This window comes from Beta vulgaris, chromosome 6 (assembly GCF_026745355.1).
Source record: "Beta vulgaris subsp. vulgaris cultivar EL10 chromosome 6, EL10.2, whole genome shotgun sequence".
NCBI classification, from domain to species: domain Eukaryota; kingdom Viridiplantae; phylum Streptophyta; class Magnoliopsida; order Caryophyllales; family Amaranthaceae; genus Beta; species Beta vulgaris.
In genome coordinates this window covers 38,658,476-38,674,114 of record NC_079207.1, presented here as the reverse complement: position 1 = coordinate 38,674,114, position 15,639 = coordinate 38,658,476, and the positions used below count along the sequence as shown (strand labels likewise).

Sequence of the window (15,639 nt, the reverse complement as noted above, 5' to 3'; positions counted from 1 at the left end):
TTTCTCAAATTTGTGTTTATAGGTAACTTTTGTGAGTATGTAATTGTGAATGGTTCTTGAGAACAGTGATTTGTAAGTAAATTTTTGTAGTAAATGGTTTTGTATGTATTGACATTCTAGGTTATTAGTTTTACTTTGCATGTTAATTTTAAGTTTTAATAAAGTTTCCTGATTATTTGAGTAATTTGCGTGATTTTTATAACATGATTTTCTTAATTATGAGTTATTTGTAAAGTTTCTTCTTTTCAATGATTTGTGAGTGAGTGTTAAATTAATTTTCGGTAGTTTTTTTAGTGCCAATTTTAATTTTGAGATTTCTTTTGTAATCTAGAAAGTGAAGGGGGTAAAATAGTCAGTTCAGAAAAAGACACCATAGTTCCCCTTCTTTTATATAATAGAGATAAGTTCAAGATCTTTCAGGTGAGGAGAACGTAACTTATGTCCACCAAACAAGATACTAGTCTACTACTGGTATCGTAAGTCGTATGTATCTACTATGCGTAAAAATATTAGTGCATACTGTAGCATGGGTAGTACTGCCTAATTTATGACACACGCAGCAGAACTTTGAGAATATTTTAAAAACAAGAGAGAGAAAAAGGTGGAGAAACTTGCTGGGCTGGTAGGAGAGAGAATTCAGGGCAGAGAGAGAAAACGCAAAGCTAAAAACTGGGGTAGTAGCGCTAAACAAGGGAAGAAAACACAGGCTATAGTTTCAGACTTTCAGTGAGCTTGACAATGGTAGAAATGGTGTTAGATACCTTCAAGTTTCGAGCTTTTCCTTCATGTTCTTCTTCATTATTCGCCATTGGAGCAGCTGCAAGCAAACCAAGCCAAAGAAGTTTCATTGTACTCTTCCTTTTCCTCCTTTTCATTCACCTTCTTTAATAAACTTAACCTTACTTTCCTTCTTTTCTACACTTTCCTAATTTTTTACTCAATCTTACTCATATAATAACACCCTTTTCCCATTTTTTTCCCTTTTCCTTTTCTGGGTTTTAATTGAAGTTAATTATTTAATACCCATATCAAAAAATTGACCTAAAATGTATAAAAATTGGTATTAATTAGTCTTCTTCTGATTTTGATTTCCATAATAGTGAAGATTTTTCATACTACTGTTGGTGTTTTTTTTTTATTGTGAGATATCCGGATGCTTCAAACTTTTGTGGGATCAAATCTAGAGGAATCTGGGATTGGCTGAACTGAAATTTGAAAATTTGGGTCTGTTTTTTTTATTTTTATAAAAAAAAAAAAATACTATTTTGATTCTAATTTTTGTTTAATCATCTGGGTTGGTGCTAGTTTGTTGGTTGGTGAACTTGAAGCTGTTTTAATGGCACCATCCTTTTGATTGGTGTAAATAATAGGAGTATCATAAACTAGTTGTGTTTCCCTCCTTTTTTAGTATTTTATGAACTAGGAGGAGCATAATTTCTTTTATTTTAGATTGAACGGAGGAAGCAGAAGGAAACTTGGGATAGATCTAGGTAAATCCCTTAAATACTTCTTAGAATACCCCCACCAATTTTTTCTTTGTGGGTTGGATTGATTTTTGCAATGTTGTCGTTTCCTGGTTTTGGGTTAAACATACCTTGTCATTGATTACACTTGAGGTATATTTTAGTATTTCTTTTTTTTTTTTGATTTTTGTTGTTGGTGAATTAGGTAGAGTTTTGTATGGTTTTGAGATCAACAAGGTTGGCTGGTGTTATAACTTGGTGTGCTGTATTCATTGGATGGGAGTGGCTGATAACCCTTTACTAGATCTAATTGACAAGGTTAGGTCTTGGGCTTCTTTGGGTAAATACAACCCTTCATCCGTCGTCTCCTGTGATTTTAACATGGCTGAGAATTCTTGCTGTCAGTGTGAACTAAAGTTTTCAGAATTATGCCACAAATATAGCTGCCTTGGTTGTAAGAGATTGTTGTGTGGATCATGTGTTCGTGGCAGTGGCCCTCTTGCTGTCATTGCTACTTCCAGTGGTAGCAAAAATGGCGATCACATGGAGAAAGTTATCAAGGCTTGCAAGCTATGCTTTAAAGCTTCTAAGAGGCATATTGGAAAAGTCTATCCCTCCGAGTCTCCACGGGCTAGCCCGGAGCCACTATCCCCTTCTGTTTGTGATAAGTTAAGCAGCAATGAAGTTGCTGAGAGAACTGAAGAAGATTGTGTGTCCGGTACAGTTGGGTTCCAGGATCATAACTTTTCTCCTCATAATATGAGTTCCAGCAGAGTGCTATCTATTGCTGGTCATCCATCGCAAGGCTCCCTTCATCACTCTCCTATTCAGTAAGCTTTTTCTTTATTTAAAAGTTGCTTTTTATGCACCTAAGTGTGTAGAATTTGTTATGCTGCGCTTTGCGACTTTAATTGCTCTTTTTTGCTTTTCATGTGATAAGTGATAACTTAATTTTCTTCCGCAGTAAATTAGCAGAAATAAAGTTTACACTACTTATATATCATTTACATTGGAGTTAGTTTGATTACATAATTCCTCCCTTGACTAACCGAGGCCTGAACAAGGTTAATCTGTTACTCTAGTGGCGCAATTTTCTTTCGTTTGGTCTTGTATGTAAATGCTTGTAGTGCTATCTCTTGTTGTCTTTATCATAATGCTTTCCATTGTTCTCTCTATAAGTATTTATATCTTCATATTGATCATAGGAGTGATGAAGAACCAGAAGAGTCCGGGAGGCATTTCTTCAGCTCAGCAAGTGAATATTGCCACGAAAATTCAGATATAGACACGAGTAGTCTTAGTCTTAGGAATGAGTCTTATAGTTTCAGGTCAACAGGTTCAAGTCCCTTAGACAGCCCCTCTAGGTTCAATATTAATACGCCTAGGGCTGGGCGCTCTGTACAGCAAACAACAGTCGGAAGCCCTAAACCTCAAAATTGCTGTCCCTCTGATTTGGCCATTTTAAGAGGGCATGACAGAGGGACCGGTGATCCTGCTAATGTGGATGGTAGATCTGACGAAGTTAACATCATCAACAAACAAAATAAGACGCTTCCTAAACCTTTAGATTTTGAAAATAATGGTCATATTTGGTTTCCTCCACCCCCCGAAGATGAAGATGATGAGATGGAAAGCAATTATTTTGAATATGATGATGATGATGATGATGATGTTGGAACATCAGGTGGCGTGTTCTCTTCTGCTGGAAACCTTCCTCATTCATTTCCTGCAAAAGAAAGCCAAAATGAGGAACCTTTAAGGTCTGTTATACAAGGTCATTTCAGAGCTCTTGTATCACAATTACTGCAGGGTGAAGGAATCAAAGTTGGCAAGGAAAATGGCAGTCAAGATTGGTTGGAAATTGTAAGCAATCTAGCATGGCAGGCTGCTAATTTTGTCAAGCCAGATACCAGTAAGGGAGGCAGTATGGATCCAGGCGATTATGTAAAGATTAAGTGTATAGCATCAGGGAGCCCAAATGAAAGGTATTGTAGTTTCAGAACTTTTTTCTCTGTGTACTATTATCAGGATTAGGATCCTACCTTAGCTCAGTGGGGGCACACATGATTAGAGCTTATAATTTAAGAATCCTACAAATTTTGTTATTAATATGATAAAAAATACTCCATTATATCATATTTTTGAGTTCAATAATGCTAAAAGCATATGTCAGATTGCGATAACTTGCATGTACCTTAAATTTGAAGTGACATATAATAACACGTGCTGTTGTTTTTCTACAACAGAAACACCATGTTCAAGGTGCATATTTATAAATTATACAAACAAATATTCTTTGACTTACATTTTTTTACTTTGAAATAGTCAACATGATAAGGTATTATCTAGCAAATTATGCACCCTGAAAATGATGTATCTGTAGTTCAAAATAATGGAGGTCCGCATCATAAATTATAGCCCTTGTTCTTCACTCTTCTAATGTACAGTGTTTCTATTTTTGGCTTAATCTATGCAGCACCCTGATAAAAGGAATAGTTTGTACAAAGAACATTAAACATAAGAGAATGACTTCTCAATACAAAACCCCTAGGTTATTCCTCTTAGGTGGATCACTCGAGTACCAGAGAGCTCAAAATCAGCTGGCATCATTCAATACATTGCTCGAAGAGGTTCTGTTTCAATTTTTTTGTGAATTTCCTTTTGGCGAGTTTTATATTTGAAATGCCATAGTAAATTTTGCTATCTGGTATGTGCAGGAGATGAACCATCTCAAGTTGATTGTCTCAAAGATAGAGGCCCATCGGCCACAAGTCTTGCTGGTTGAGAAAAGTGTGTCGTCCTATGCTCAGGAATATCTGCTGGAAAAGGAGATTTCTTTAGTTTTGAATGTTAAAAGGCCTGTATTGGAGCGGATAGCAAGGTGCACCGGTGCTCTGATAACTCCTTCTGTCGACAATATTTCTGTGGCTCGACTTGGACACTGTGAGCTTTTCCGCTTGGAGAAAGTTTCTGAAGTACTCGAGACTACTAATCAGTTCAATAAGAGACAGTCTAAAACCTTGATGTTTTTTGAAGGTTGCCCTAGACGGTTAGGTTGTACGGTAATGTATCTTGGACCCTACTATGCTTAATATTTTGCTCTTGAAATTTGTGATCTTCGAGTGGATTTTGGTATTGCATTCCATGTGACAAAGTTACCTGTGATGTTATGACCTTATTGTCTAGATAGCTTATCAGGATTGTGCTACGCTATTGTTCCCTAGATGATTTAAACTATATCTACATTTCTATAATTTACTTTATCTTTCCTTTTCAATCAAGTGGTTGTGTGTACAAAGTTGTGACAGATGAATTATTGATGCCAATAAGTTTTTACCATGGCTGCTGGATACCTTGGCTATTGGAGTTGTGCTGTGATTTTTGTTGTTGTTGTTGTCAATAGGATCCCACCTTGAAACTCCCCTGTATATATGTATATCTTTATACTGCCCTTTTTGCCTCCAATGACCCCCCCCTCTGCTCCTTCAAGTGTCTGCTTAAATTGAGAGGTTATCCAAGTTGTTTGACATTGGATATTTCTGCTAGCCTAGAAGGTTGGTTATTCTTTTCTATTGAAAAGGAGTCAGCTGTCTGCGCTAGTCACCTTCTTCTAGGCTCCGCTGGACGACACAGAAGTGTTAACTGTATGGGTTGTAACTCTTGTAAGCACCGTTATCAATATTCTGGCTCGTGCACAGTTCTGTTGCTTTAGTTTGCCTTGTCAAAATGGCTTCTGCAGCTAACTAAGTTTCTTTTGTTTAAGATGGCAAGAAGGTCAGGGATGGTTCAGAAGCACGTAAGCATTCCCGCAATATAGAATATAGATAGATCTTCCATTTTGGTGAAGGCAGCACATCTGGTTGTTCTTGTTCCTTACTTTTTACCTCTACTTTGGCGTATCCCTATGGTAAATACCCCAAAGGTTCACAGGAAAGAGGGAAGTTAATGTATTGTTAATGCATTGGGTATTTAGGGAGGGGTAATATAGGAAGCACAATAATATTAGGTTAGCTTGGAGAGAAAGCAAGTTAGTTAACTCCATAAATTAAAGAGATTAGTTAGAAGAAAGATATGTTGAAAATTGTGATAAGCAATTAGTAGTGTTAGCTTGGGAGAGTGCCATTGCTCCAGAAAGAGTGGCTAGGTTGTATTAGGTGATATAATCATCAAACTCAATCATATCTTCGCTTGTTCTTCTCTAATCATCTTTCTCTCTCCCATAATCTTTATTTTAGGTTATTAATCTACTGTTATCTATGTTATAATATCTACTATTTTTATCTCTCCTAAGCTAACACTAGTAATTTCTTACCACAATTTTCAACATCTTTCTTCTCACTAATCTCTTCTATATATCTCTATTATATAAGGCAACACATGGGGGACACCAAAAAATAGAAAAAGGAAAAAAAGAAAAAAATAATTAGAGAATAACTAACTGTTTCATTTGAATGAAGAAAGGGGGGAAAGTAGGACATTAAAATTGAGCATCAGTTTTTTAGAAAATAAAATGTAAAGACGGTTTTTCTATCCAATTAATTTTATTTTTTACTTCATTCGTTATCACACGTTATCGCACGCATTGCGTGCATGTAAGACTAGTAGACTATAGAGTTAACTAACTTGCTTTCTCTCCAAGCTCACCTAATTTTATTGTGCTTCCCATATTACCCCTCCCTTAATACCCAATGCATAACAATACTGGCCGTCGAAACTTCCACCTTGTCCTCGAGGTGGGTAGTAATTGGCGCTGAATTTCCGACCTCGATAGTGCTGATCACTGTAAGCTTTAAAATTATGTTCCCAAAGACGTTCAAGCTTCTCCTGGATGATTGTTGGTGTGACAATTATGGACTTAAAACGGTGCAAAAGATTCAGAAATTGGGCATGGAAGGGTCTCTAATTGTTGATCAAGTGGTTGTTGTTTGGATTGGTTTCATAAGTGCGATGGTCATGAGGAAAATGAAAGGAAATTACAAAGAGAGCTAGGGTCGCGCTAAAAAGTGTCAACTTTGGTGGAGTTGTAAGTGTGGTTGAAGAGTTGGGTTTGATAGATGGGGTAAATTGGATCAGTTCAAAGAAAAGGTGGTTGGATTGATTAAAGAAAGTAAGGAAGATGGTATGTGGGAATTGAAAAAGGGTATAGAATTTTGCATTTAAATTATGGGTAAGGGGCCCAAGCTTCTAGGAAGATGGTACGTGGGAATTGAAGATGGTATCTTGATAATTCTGAGTTGACATAGGCATAATGGGGCCCAAGCTTCTAGGTGGTGATATGGGCTCTCAGTTTGTTGGCTAAAAAAAATTAATAGGGCCATGTTCTAATAATTGGATATTGTTGAACATGGAATAGGGTTTAGGCTATTTACATGATTACCCTTACCAAAATCTTCTAGGTTTGACATTCTCTTGGAATTCTTTTCAACACTTTACCTAATAATGTCCCCCATGCTTGACCACCAACGATGCTTCCAATGGAACCTAGACCACCCGATTTCTCCCCAGTGGAGAAACTTGCTAAGAAACTACCACCACCACGACCAACATAACCCACCTAGAGCCCTGCTGATGATACCTCCACCCGGACCCACTACCCGCAACTCCTCTCTCAAAAATTCCGCCACTGTGGTTGTTGCTAGAGATGCTGTTTTGACGTCCTCTGGTGGCCCTTCCTATGTAATCAGCCGTAAGACCATCCTTTGGTTCGCCATCGACAACGTTTGATTTGCCGGTGTTGAATCCCATTGATCACCACATGTAAGTGTCCCACATTGGAGAAAGAGGAGAGATAAACCACTCTATAAGATTAGGAGTTACTCCTCCTATCACCAATTTGTTTTAGGATGGAACCTCCTTGGGCTTGTAAGTGGGCTAAACTCTCCTCCTATTAATTGGGTTACCCAGACCCATGGTGACAAATTATGTTCCATATTTAGTTTTCTCCGCATCCGATCGCTCCTTTTCCACTTCAAACACTGCTTGGTTTTCTTCCTCTTTGATTTCTTCTTCATCTGACTTGAAAGTCATTGGTGCTTTTATTACCACCTCTTTCTTTTCCAACACCGAATCTGGTCTTCCTTGAGATCCACCATAACGATAACCCAAGGATAAGCTGTTCAGGTGCTCTTCCTTGTCATTCCTCTGCAGCAAGCAGGCTTGTACTTGCCATGAAGGTGTCGATGATCGAAAGAAGTGTCGCATCACCTCCCCCTTCAATTCTTGCCAATCATAGAACGATAGTCACAAGTGTTCCTATTCGAACCATTGCCCCGCATCGCCGTCAAGCCCTATGATGGTAACCTTCAACTTTGCTTCCTCATTAAATTGAAAAAAATTCAAAGAAATCCTCCAATTGAAAGTTCCAATCCTTCGAATTCCTCCCATTAAACTCATGAATTCGAAGCTTTTGTCGGATTCTCCTTTGTTCTCCGAAATTCCCCAATCTCTTTTGTGTGTGATGTAGGCGAACTCATCTTGGATCCATGTTTGCATTTGTTGTGCTGCGTTTCTGCCTGCAAACTCCATTGCAGTTTCTTTTTTTTTTTTATAAAAGAAATCGAAAACTGAAAATCAGCGATTAATCTCCATGAATCGTCTGCTCCGATACCATTTGCTATGAATTAGCATAGATAACAGATAAAAACAGTAGATTTATAACCTAAAATAAAGATTATGGGAGAGAGAAAGATGATTCGGGAAGATCAAGTGAAGATATGATTGAATTTGATGATTTTATTACCTAATACGACCTAGCTACTCTTTTTAGAGGAATGGCACTCTTCCAAGCTAACACTAGTAGTTTCTTACCAAAATTATCAACAGATCTTTCTTCTCTCTAATCTCTTCTATTTATAGAGTTAACTAACATGCTCTCTCTCCAAGCTAACCTAATTTTATTGTGCTTCCCATATTAACCCTCCCTTAATATACAATGCATAACAGTAATGCAGACGACAGGAAGAGCTGGCCTTATGTGCCTTGCTCTATTTTAGTTGGACTTACCAGTTCTTTGCTGGAGCTAACCAATTTATTCTTTGGCTTTGTAAAAAGCAGCTGTAGTGCATGTATGTTCGTGGAGCAGCATGCAACACACATAAAGATATAGTACCGGAGTTTGAGGAATGATGAGATGAAAAGACATCAGAGAATGTTAAAGTGGTAGCTAGAATTTGTTTAGGTTTCCTTTTTGCAGATTCTTTTTCCAAACTTTGCTACTAAGGAGGCTGGGTAAACCACAAGGTTATGTAGCAAACTGCAGAAGTCCATTAGTGATGCAAATAGCAAAATAACTCATCTCCTCTAATGAATCTATTTTTCTTATCTGCTTAGGTTATAGTTTAAAACATTATAAACTACATGCTGCTTGATTGTTGTAGCTTTTGATTATACGATGCTCTAGACCACAGGCTTGATCATGAGGTGGTGTCCAACAGGGTTCATTTTACATTGAGGACGAAAAAACACTTCATTCAAGCCTAAGTTGTGAAGCAGATGTATGAATGTCATATTGTTCTGTTGTTTTTACTCTTCTATGTTGACGATAAATTCTTGTGCTGTGGCCTGATGATCGATGTAGATCTGAACTCAAATATCTTATGTAATAATTTCATGTCGAAGAACTATATAGGCCAGTAAAATGGGTATATGCTGATCGTAAATTGTCTCCATGGATGCATGCCTCTTTGGACATGCAAAAGTAAGTCTGGTCTACTAGATGCCAGATCATTCCATCTATTAATAAAGATGCATGTGGACTTTTCAAATGTATCTTTGGTCAAAAACATTAGTTGGCATGCATGATGTTGTCAGGCAAAGACAATGTTTTTCCCGTTATCAAACACAGTGGGGGAAAATAAAATTGAAGCATAATTTGAGCTTATGATGGTAATTTGACTGGGTTTAATTAATTTAGATTTTCGCTTATACAGGTCTTGCTGAAGGGTTTGTGTAGGAAGGAACTGAAGAGGGTCAAGCATGTGGTTCAATTCGCAGTCTTTGCAGCTTATCATTTGTCCTTAGAGACTTCATTTCTTGCTGACGAGGGGGCTCATCTGCCTAAAATGTCACTGAAGCCTTCCTATTGTCCACCTATCACGATAGCTGCTGATGATGCAACATCTACTCTATCCTGTTCTGATGGTTTTGCTCCACATAGTGGGTCTACTGATATTGCTACTCCCTCTGAAGGATTTGTTGGCAAAATGGAAGGCAGTCAATCTGAAGCATCAAGTGTCCCTGTGAATGCTGCAACTGATAAGAAGGCTCATGTACCTTGGGATGGTTCAGTGGCTGATGCAGCTGTAGCGTCCACATCCCCTGCAACTGACAATTTTTTTCTTGGTTTCACTGATTCTGCTAGCGGTGTAGTTGATCCTGTGCCATCTGCAATGGTTGAAAAATTGTTCTCAGATGAACGACAACTTAAAGAGGTAGAAAATATTGAAGAAAATGAAGTCTCCAGTGACTATCTCGCAGCAACTGAGAGCCATCAAAGTATATTGGTATCCTTTTCAAGCCGTTGTGTTTCTAAGGGAACTTTGTGTGAGAGATCTCGGCTTTTGCGCATCAGATTCTATGGTTCATTTGATAAACCACTTGGGAGATACCTCCGTGATGACCTTTTTGACCAGGTAATCCTCCTTTTCTTCCTTTCTTGTAACATTTATGCCAGACTTTTTAATCTTGTGCGGAAGAGTGCACTTATTTCTGGTAATTACTCGTCTTTCTTGATGTCAAAGTTGACAAAATCTATTCATATCTCCAGCCATCTGTCTGTCGGTCTTGTAAGGAACCAGTTGAAGCACATGTGCAATGTTATACCCACAGGCAGGGTGTTGTAACTATAAATGTTAGGAGATTGGACACAGTAAAGCTTTCTGGAGAGCGCGATGGAAAAATATGGATGTGGCATCGGTGCCTTAGATGCGCACAGATTGATAATGTCCCACCAGCAACCCGCAGAGTTATATTGTCTGATGCTGCCTGGGGACTTTCCTTTGGGAAATTCTTAGAGCTCAGCTTCTCTAACCATGCCACTGCTAACCGTGTGGCAAGCTGTGGTCATTCTCTTCAAAGAGATTGCCTTCGTTTCTACGGGTACTGGTTATGTAATAATTATTGTTCCCCTGTTGGTTTGTTCTGTGTTGCCCTTTTTCGTGGGTACTTTTGTCTCTTGGCAGAGATAACTTCAACAAGCTAAGTAAATCTTATTTGGATCCTTTTTCTTTTTTAAAATTTTTGGCCATAGGTTCGGAAGCATGGTTGCATTCTTCCATTATTCACCAATTGATATTCTCACCGTCCATCTACCCCCTTCAGTGCTTGAGTTCAATGGCCAAAGTAATCAAGATTGGATGGAAAAAGAAGTAGAGGAGGTGAGTTTTGGGTTCTGTCTATATATCCTTCTGATTGGCTGTAGCTTAAGTATTCTTTATCTTCTATTTTCTTTTGCCTTATACAATTGCAGCTCAAGAGTAAAATGGAGACATTTTATGCTGAGGTCAGTGATGTACTTCATGTCATGGAGCAAAAGAGTACAGCTTCCAGGCACTGTGCAATGGATTCAACTGACTTGCATAAGCACATTTTGGAGTCGGAGGACCTCCTTGATAGAGAAAGAAATCAATACTATGTGAGTATTTAAAATATCAGTTGGATACAATTAAACAAAGCCTGCAATTTCTCTTGTCCTACCACTTGTTTGATATGAGTCTAATGGTTCTTCAACTCGCCATTTTGCTTACTAAAATCAGTCTCACATTGAAATTAATCTACCTTTGTGATCCATATTTATTCATTATTAGTTTAGAGTAGTATTTTTATTTTCCGTGTGTCCCATTAGTATCCCATAAGAGATCTTGGCTAGTTTCTAAGCTTGGTTTGAGTCACTACTCATTCAAGGGAAGCTGGAAGATTGCTAAAGGTGGTGTTTGGTTGATATTGTAATTCATGGGTAGTCTAAAATCCTAGGAAGTTAGAACTAGAGATATTCTTTGGGGGGAGTTAGAACACAAGCATAGGAAGTGAAAATTCCAAGACATTCTACTTCCCAAAAAATGGGGGAAGTTGTTTATCTAGTCCCCCTAGGTAAAGTAGAACTTCCTAAGCTCAACCAAACCTTATTACTCAATTCCGAGGAAGTGGAAATACGTAGGAATTGCAAAAACAAGGTAAGTATAACTTCCCAAAGTGCAGCCAAACAAATATAAATATATAGAGCTGAATAGATTCGTCAAGGAGTCAACATTTAGCTCCTTTTCTGAATTCCGAGAGTCTACTAACCATAGTATAGTATGTACATATCAAAATCAAATATATACCTGACTATTAACCATATAGAAGATTTCTAAAATTTATATATAGACATAGTAGTAGTACTAAAGGGGAATCTTCCAATAATATGGAAAAATTGACATGAATAATCCCAACTTTCATCAGTCTTCTCGAAATAATCCCAGCTTTAAATTATTTTAGAATAATCCCAACTTTAGGGGTACCTTCTCAAAATAATTTGAACTATTAATTTTTAATATATTATAGACCTAAAATGGATTATTGTAGGCAAGAAAAAAGATAGTTTGGCTTATTTTGAGAAGGGCCCCTCAAAAGTTGGGATTACTCTGTAATAATCCAAAGTTAGGATTATTTTCTGAAGGTGAGTCAAAGTTCGGATTATTCACATCAACTTTTCCTAGTACTATCCTATATAAATTTCCATAATATCTATTTTTGATCAATTATTATTGTATTATTTTTCTTCAACGTATAAATTACTTTATGTTTGCTCTTTTAATACGTGTATGACGTCGGTCATTTAGAAGAAACCTAAACGAGTTGTTTTGTACATATGTTGTTAGCCTTGTTGGTTCTTGATAGTTGATATCCTTTCCTGAATCAAAAGGCTTGATGGATTAGGTGGATCATTTATGCTGTCTTCTTGTTTGGCAGGATTCGCTTCAACAGGCTACAGAAGATAAACAGCAGTTGGTTGTGGGAACATATGATATTTTGGAGCTTAATCAGCTTCGTAGGTCTCTTTTAATGGATTCTCATGCTTGGGACCGTCGGTTCTACTTTCTGGATTCACTCCTCAATTCTAGTAGTTTCAAGTTCGAAGCTGCAGGGGATACAGGGTCTCATGCCGTGCTTAAAGACTCCAAGAACAACTCTATCCAGGATTTCAAGGTTGTTGGTGATCAAGTAGGAGGGTATGCGGAGTCTGGCTTTCTTTTTTCAGATTCTATGGAACCTTCACAGCAGGGGGAGGTATATGGAGATGGAAAAATCAGTGTGAAAGAAAAATCCTTGGCGGCTGTACCCTCTCCTGCATCCAATTTGTCTGATAAAATTGATTCTGCGTGGACAGGCACTGACGTAGATGCATCTGAATCTGTTCCTGTAGGTCAAGTAGAAAAAATTGATAATCTGCCTCTTAAAAGATTGATGGCTCCAGTAAGGGTTCATTCTTTTGACTCTGCTATGAGATTAGAAGAAAAGACACACCGAAGGTTGCATTCTTTATCACAATTCTCCACTATCAGATCTTTCCATGCTTCTGGAGACTATAGAAATATGGTGAGAGACCCCACTGCAGATATAATGAGAACCTTTTCTCAGATTAATCCACATGAGGTACAATTTGTACCTTCATTTATCTCCACATCTCATACCGCTGAAAGTCCTCGGTTACTGCTTCCACATACAGGCCAGAGAGATTTGGTTATTGCTGTCTATGATGATGAACCTACCAGTATAATATCATATGCCCTTAGTTCTAAAGAGTATGAAGGCTGGGTCTCTGATAGGTGGAGTCAAAAGGAGGGTAGCTGCATTGCCAAAGACGTCCATAGAGAGGATTCTACAGTTTCCTCTTTCCTATCTTGGCAGTCTTTTGGTTCTCTAGAATTGGATTATATGAACTACGGAGGTTACGGCTCTGAAGACACTTTGTTGAGGAGTAATACTACGGTGAATGATCCGAAGAAATCTCCTCACCTGCAGATTTCTTTTGATGACGATTCTTCAGTTGCTGGTGGGAAAGTAAAGTTTTCAGTTACCTGTTACTTTGCGAAGCAGTTTGACATGCTTCAAGAAAAATGTTGCCCTAGAAAATTGGATTTTGTGCGCTCGTTGAGCCGTTGCAGGAGATGGAGTGCACAAGGTGGAAAGAGTAACGTATACTTTGCAAAGTCCATGGATGAAAGGTTCATAATTAAGCAAGTAACGAAAACCGAGTTGGAATCTTTTCAGGAGTTTGCAGCTGAGTATTTCAAATATTTGAACGATTCTCTAGACTCTGGAAGTCCAACTTGCCTCGCCAAGGTGCTTGGGATCTTTCAGGTTACTGTGAAGCATTTGAAAGGTGGGCGTGAAATTAAAATGGATTTGATGGTGATGGAGAATCTGTTTTTTAATAGAAAAATATCGAAAATATACGATCTCAAAGGATCATCTCGATCTCGTTATAATCCTGATACTACAGGAGCTAATAAAGTTCTTCTAGATATGAATCTACTGGAAACATTGAGAACTAATCCCATTTTTCTTGGAAGCAAGGCAAAAAGAAGACTGGAGAGAGCTGTCTGGAATGATACGTCTTTCCTGGCTGTACGTTCCCTTTTCTCTTACTATTAATTTAATATCATTTTAATTATTGTTCAGCATATTACATATACTTGTTAACTGCTGCAGTCCGTCGATGTTATGGACTACTCGCTGCTGGTGGGTGTGGATGAGGAGCGGAAAGAGCTGGTGCTCGGGATCATTGATTTTATGAGACAGTATACTTGGGACAAGCATCTCGAAACTTGGGTAAAGGCTTCTGGTATTCTTGGTGGCCTCAAAAACGCTTCACCCACCATTATCTCCCCTAAACAGTACAAGAGAAGATTCCGGAAGGCAATGACAACCTACTTTCTCACCGTACCAGATCAATGGTCTTCTTGACTTGTCTTTTACCATTTTTACCCGCCATTCTTTTCGGTTCACAAATCAACTGTTAGTTAAGATAGCTAGGCAGGTGATTCTTGTGATACCAAGATAGATTTTCAGAGAAGGAATTTCCTACTTCATTTGAGCTCAAGAAAAGAGACTCCAATTTTCTTTTTTTGATGGGCGAAATTTGGCCCAACAGAAAAGTGTTACATACATTATACAGCTGAGCTGAAACTCCATGTGCAAAGTTGTGCTAATTAACGTTGGTTCACATGGATTGTTCCAATTTTTAAGGAATAAAGTATGTGGGGGATATGACAGAACTCCCGAGCTGGCTACTTTTGAAACGTCGAGAGATGGACCCGATTTCACTGGATCTTAGAACGTGGGGACTCTTTCCATAAAATAAGCAGTGGTGGTATTATCTTATTAATTATTATAAGGGGGATTTTATTTTGTATTAAATTAATTTTTTGCCTTGATCATATGTTTAGTTGTAAAAGGGATTCAATGTCCTAGATAAATTGAAAATGGAAAATAAAAAAAATAGCATTTGCGAACTTAAATTTAATGGATAATGAAAAAAGTAGTTGTAAATCAAAGTTTGATTTAAAAATCTTAGCAAAGGTTAAATTTAATGATATCAATTAAATGAATTACAAAAATGAAAGTGTTCGAAACTAAAATAATTAATAGAAAAAATCAGGAATTACAAAAGGAAATCAAATGAAGATCATAACTTTCTGCAATATCAAAACTTAGATTTACAATTAAAAATAAAAATAAGGTGAACTTTAAAATTAGGAGAGGATAGACCTTTAATGCTGGCGGATGAGAGAATTAGAGGTTATCAACTGTGATTTTGGGTTATCACTATCTTTGTCACAGAAGAATTGAGTGTGAAATCGGGAGAGAAGAGAGAAAAGCGGGGAGGAGAGAGGAAAAAGAGTTAGTGTACAAGATGAGTGAGATGATAACCCAAGGCCCATGAAATTGGGCAAAAGGACAAAAAAAGGTTGTATCTTTTTGGCCAAATGAAGTATTTTATCCTACAAAGTGGCAAAAGGAAAAGAAGAAGAGATGGGCCTATATCGACCTCCTCAACGTCATCCTAATCGTCCTTTTCAGTTCGACCAAGCTTACCTCGACTCTGGTCCTTGCGCCAACATGTAAATGTTCTCTTTATTTCCTCTTTAGGGTTTAGTAAGGTTTTTATACTCGGATTTTTATTTTGTTTTAGGTT

At 37.7% G+C, this 15,639-nt stretch overlaps 1 protein-coding gene across 1 annotated transcript; it reads left to right on the top strand.

The window, feature by feature from the left end:
- Positions 1–562: 562 nt before the first annotated feature.
- On the top strand, positions 563–14,883 carry LOC104896876 (putative 1-phosphatidylinositol-3-phosphate 5-kinase FAB1C). The gene is made up of 10 exons (XM_048646582.2): positions 563–2,293; positions 2,669–3,448; positions 3,940–4,093; positions 4,181–4,525; positions 9,392–10,093; positions 10,228–10,559; positions 10,711–10,837; positions 10,930–11,094; positions 12,411–14,069; positions 14,154–14,883. The coding sequence occupies exons 1-10, from the start codon at positions 1,740–1,742 to the stop codon at positions 14,406–14,408; spliced, it is 5,073 nt and encodes a 1,690-aa protein (XP_048502539.1). The 5' UTR covers positions 563–1,739; the 3' UTR covers positions 14,409–14,883.
- Positions 14,884–15,639: the final 756 nt, after the last annotated feature.

What these genes read in the sequence shown, in the direction of transcription:
- LOC104896876 (XM_048646582.2), top strand. Translation starts at nt 1,740, where the DNA reads ATGGGAGTGGCTGATAACCCTTTACTAGATCTAATTGACAAGGTTAGG. An exon ending in CTTCATCACTCTCCTATTCA is followed by an intron (nt 2,294 to 2,668) that starts GTAAGCTTTTTC and finishes TATTGATCATAG; the next exon opens with GAGTGATGAAGAACCAGAAG. An exon ending in GTGATGACCTTTTTGACCAG is followed by an intron (nt 10,094 to 10,227) that starts GTAATCCTCCTT and finishes TCATATCTCCAG; the next exon opens with CCATCTGTCTGTCGGTCTTG.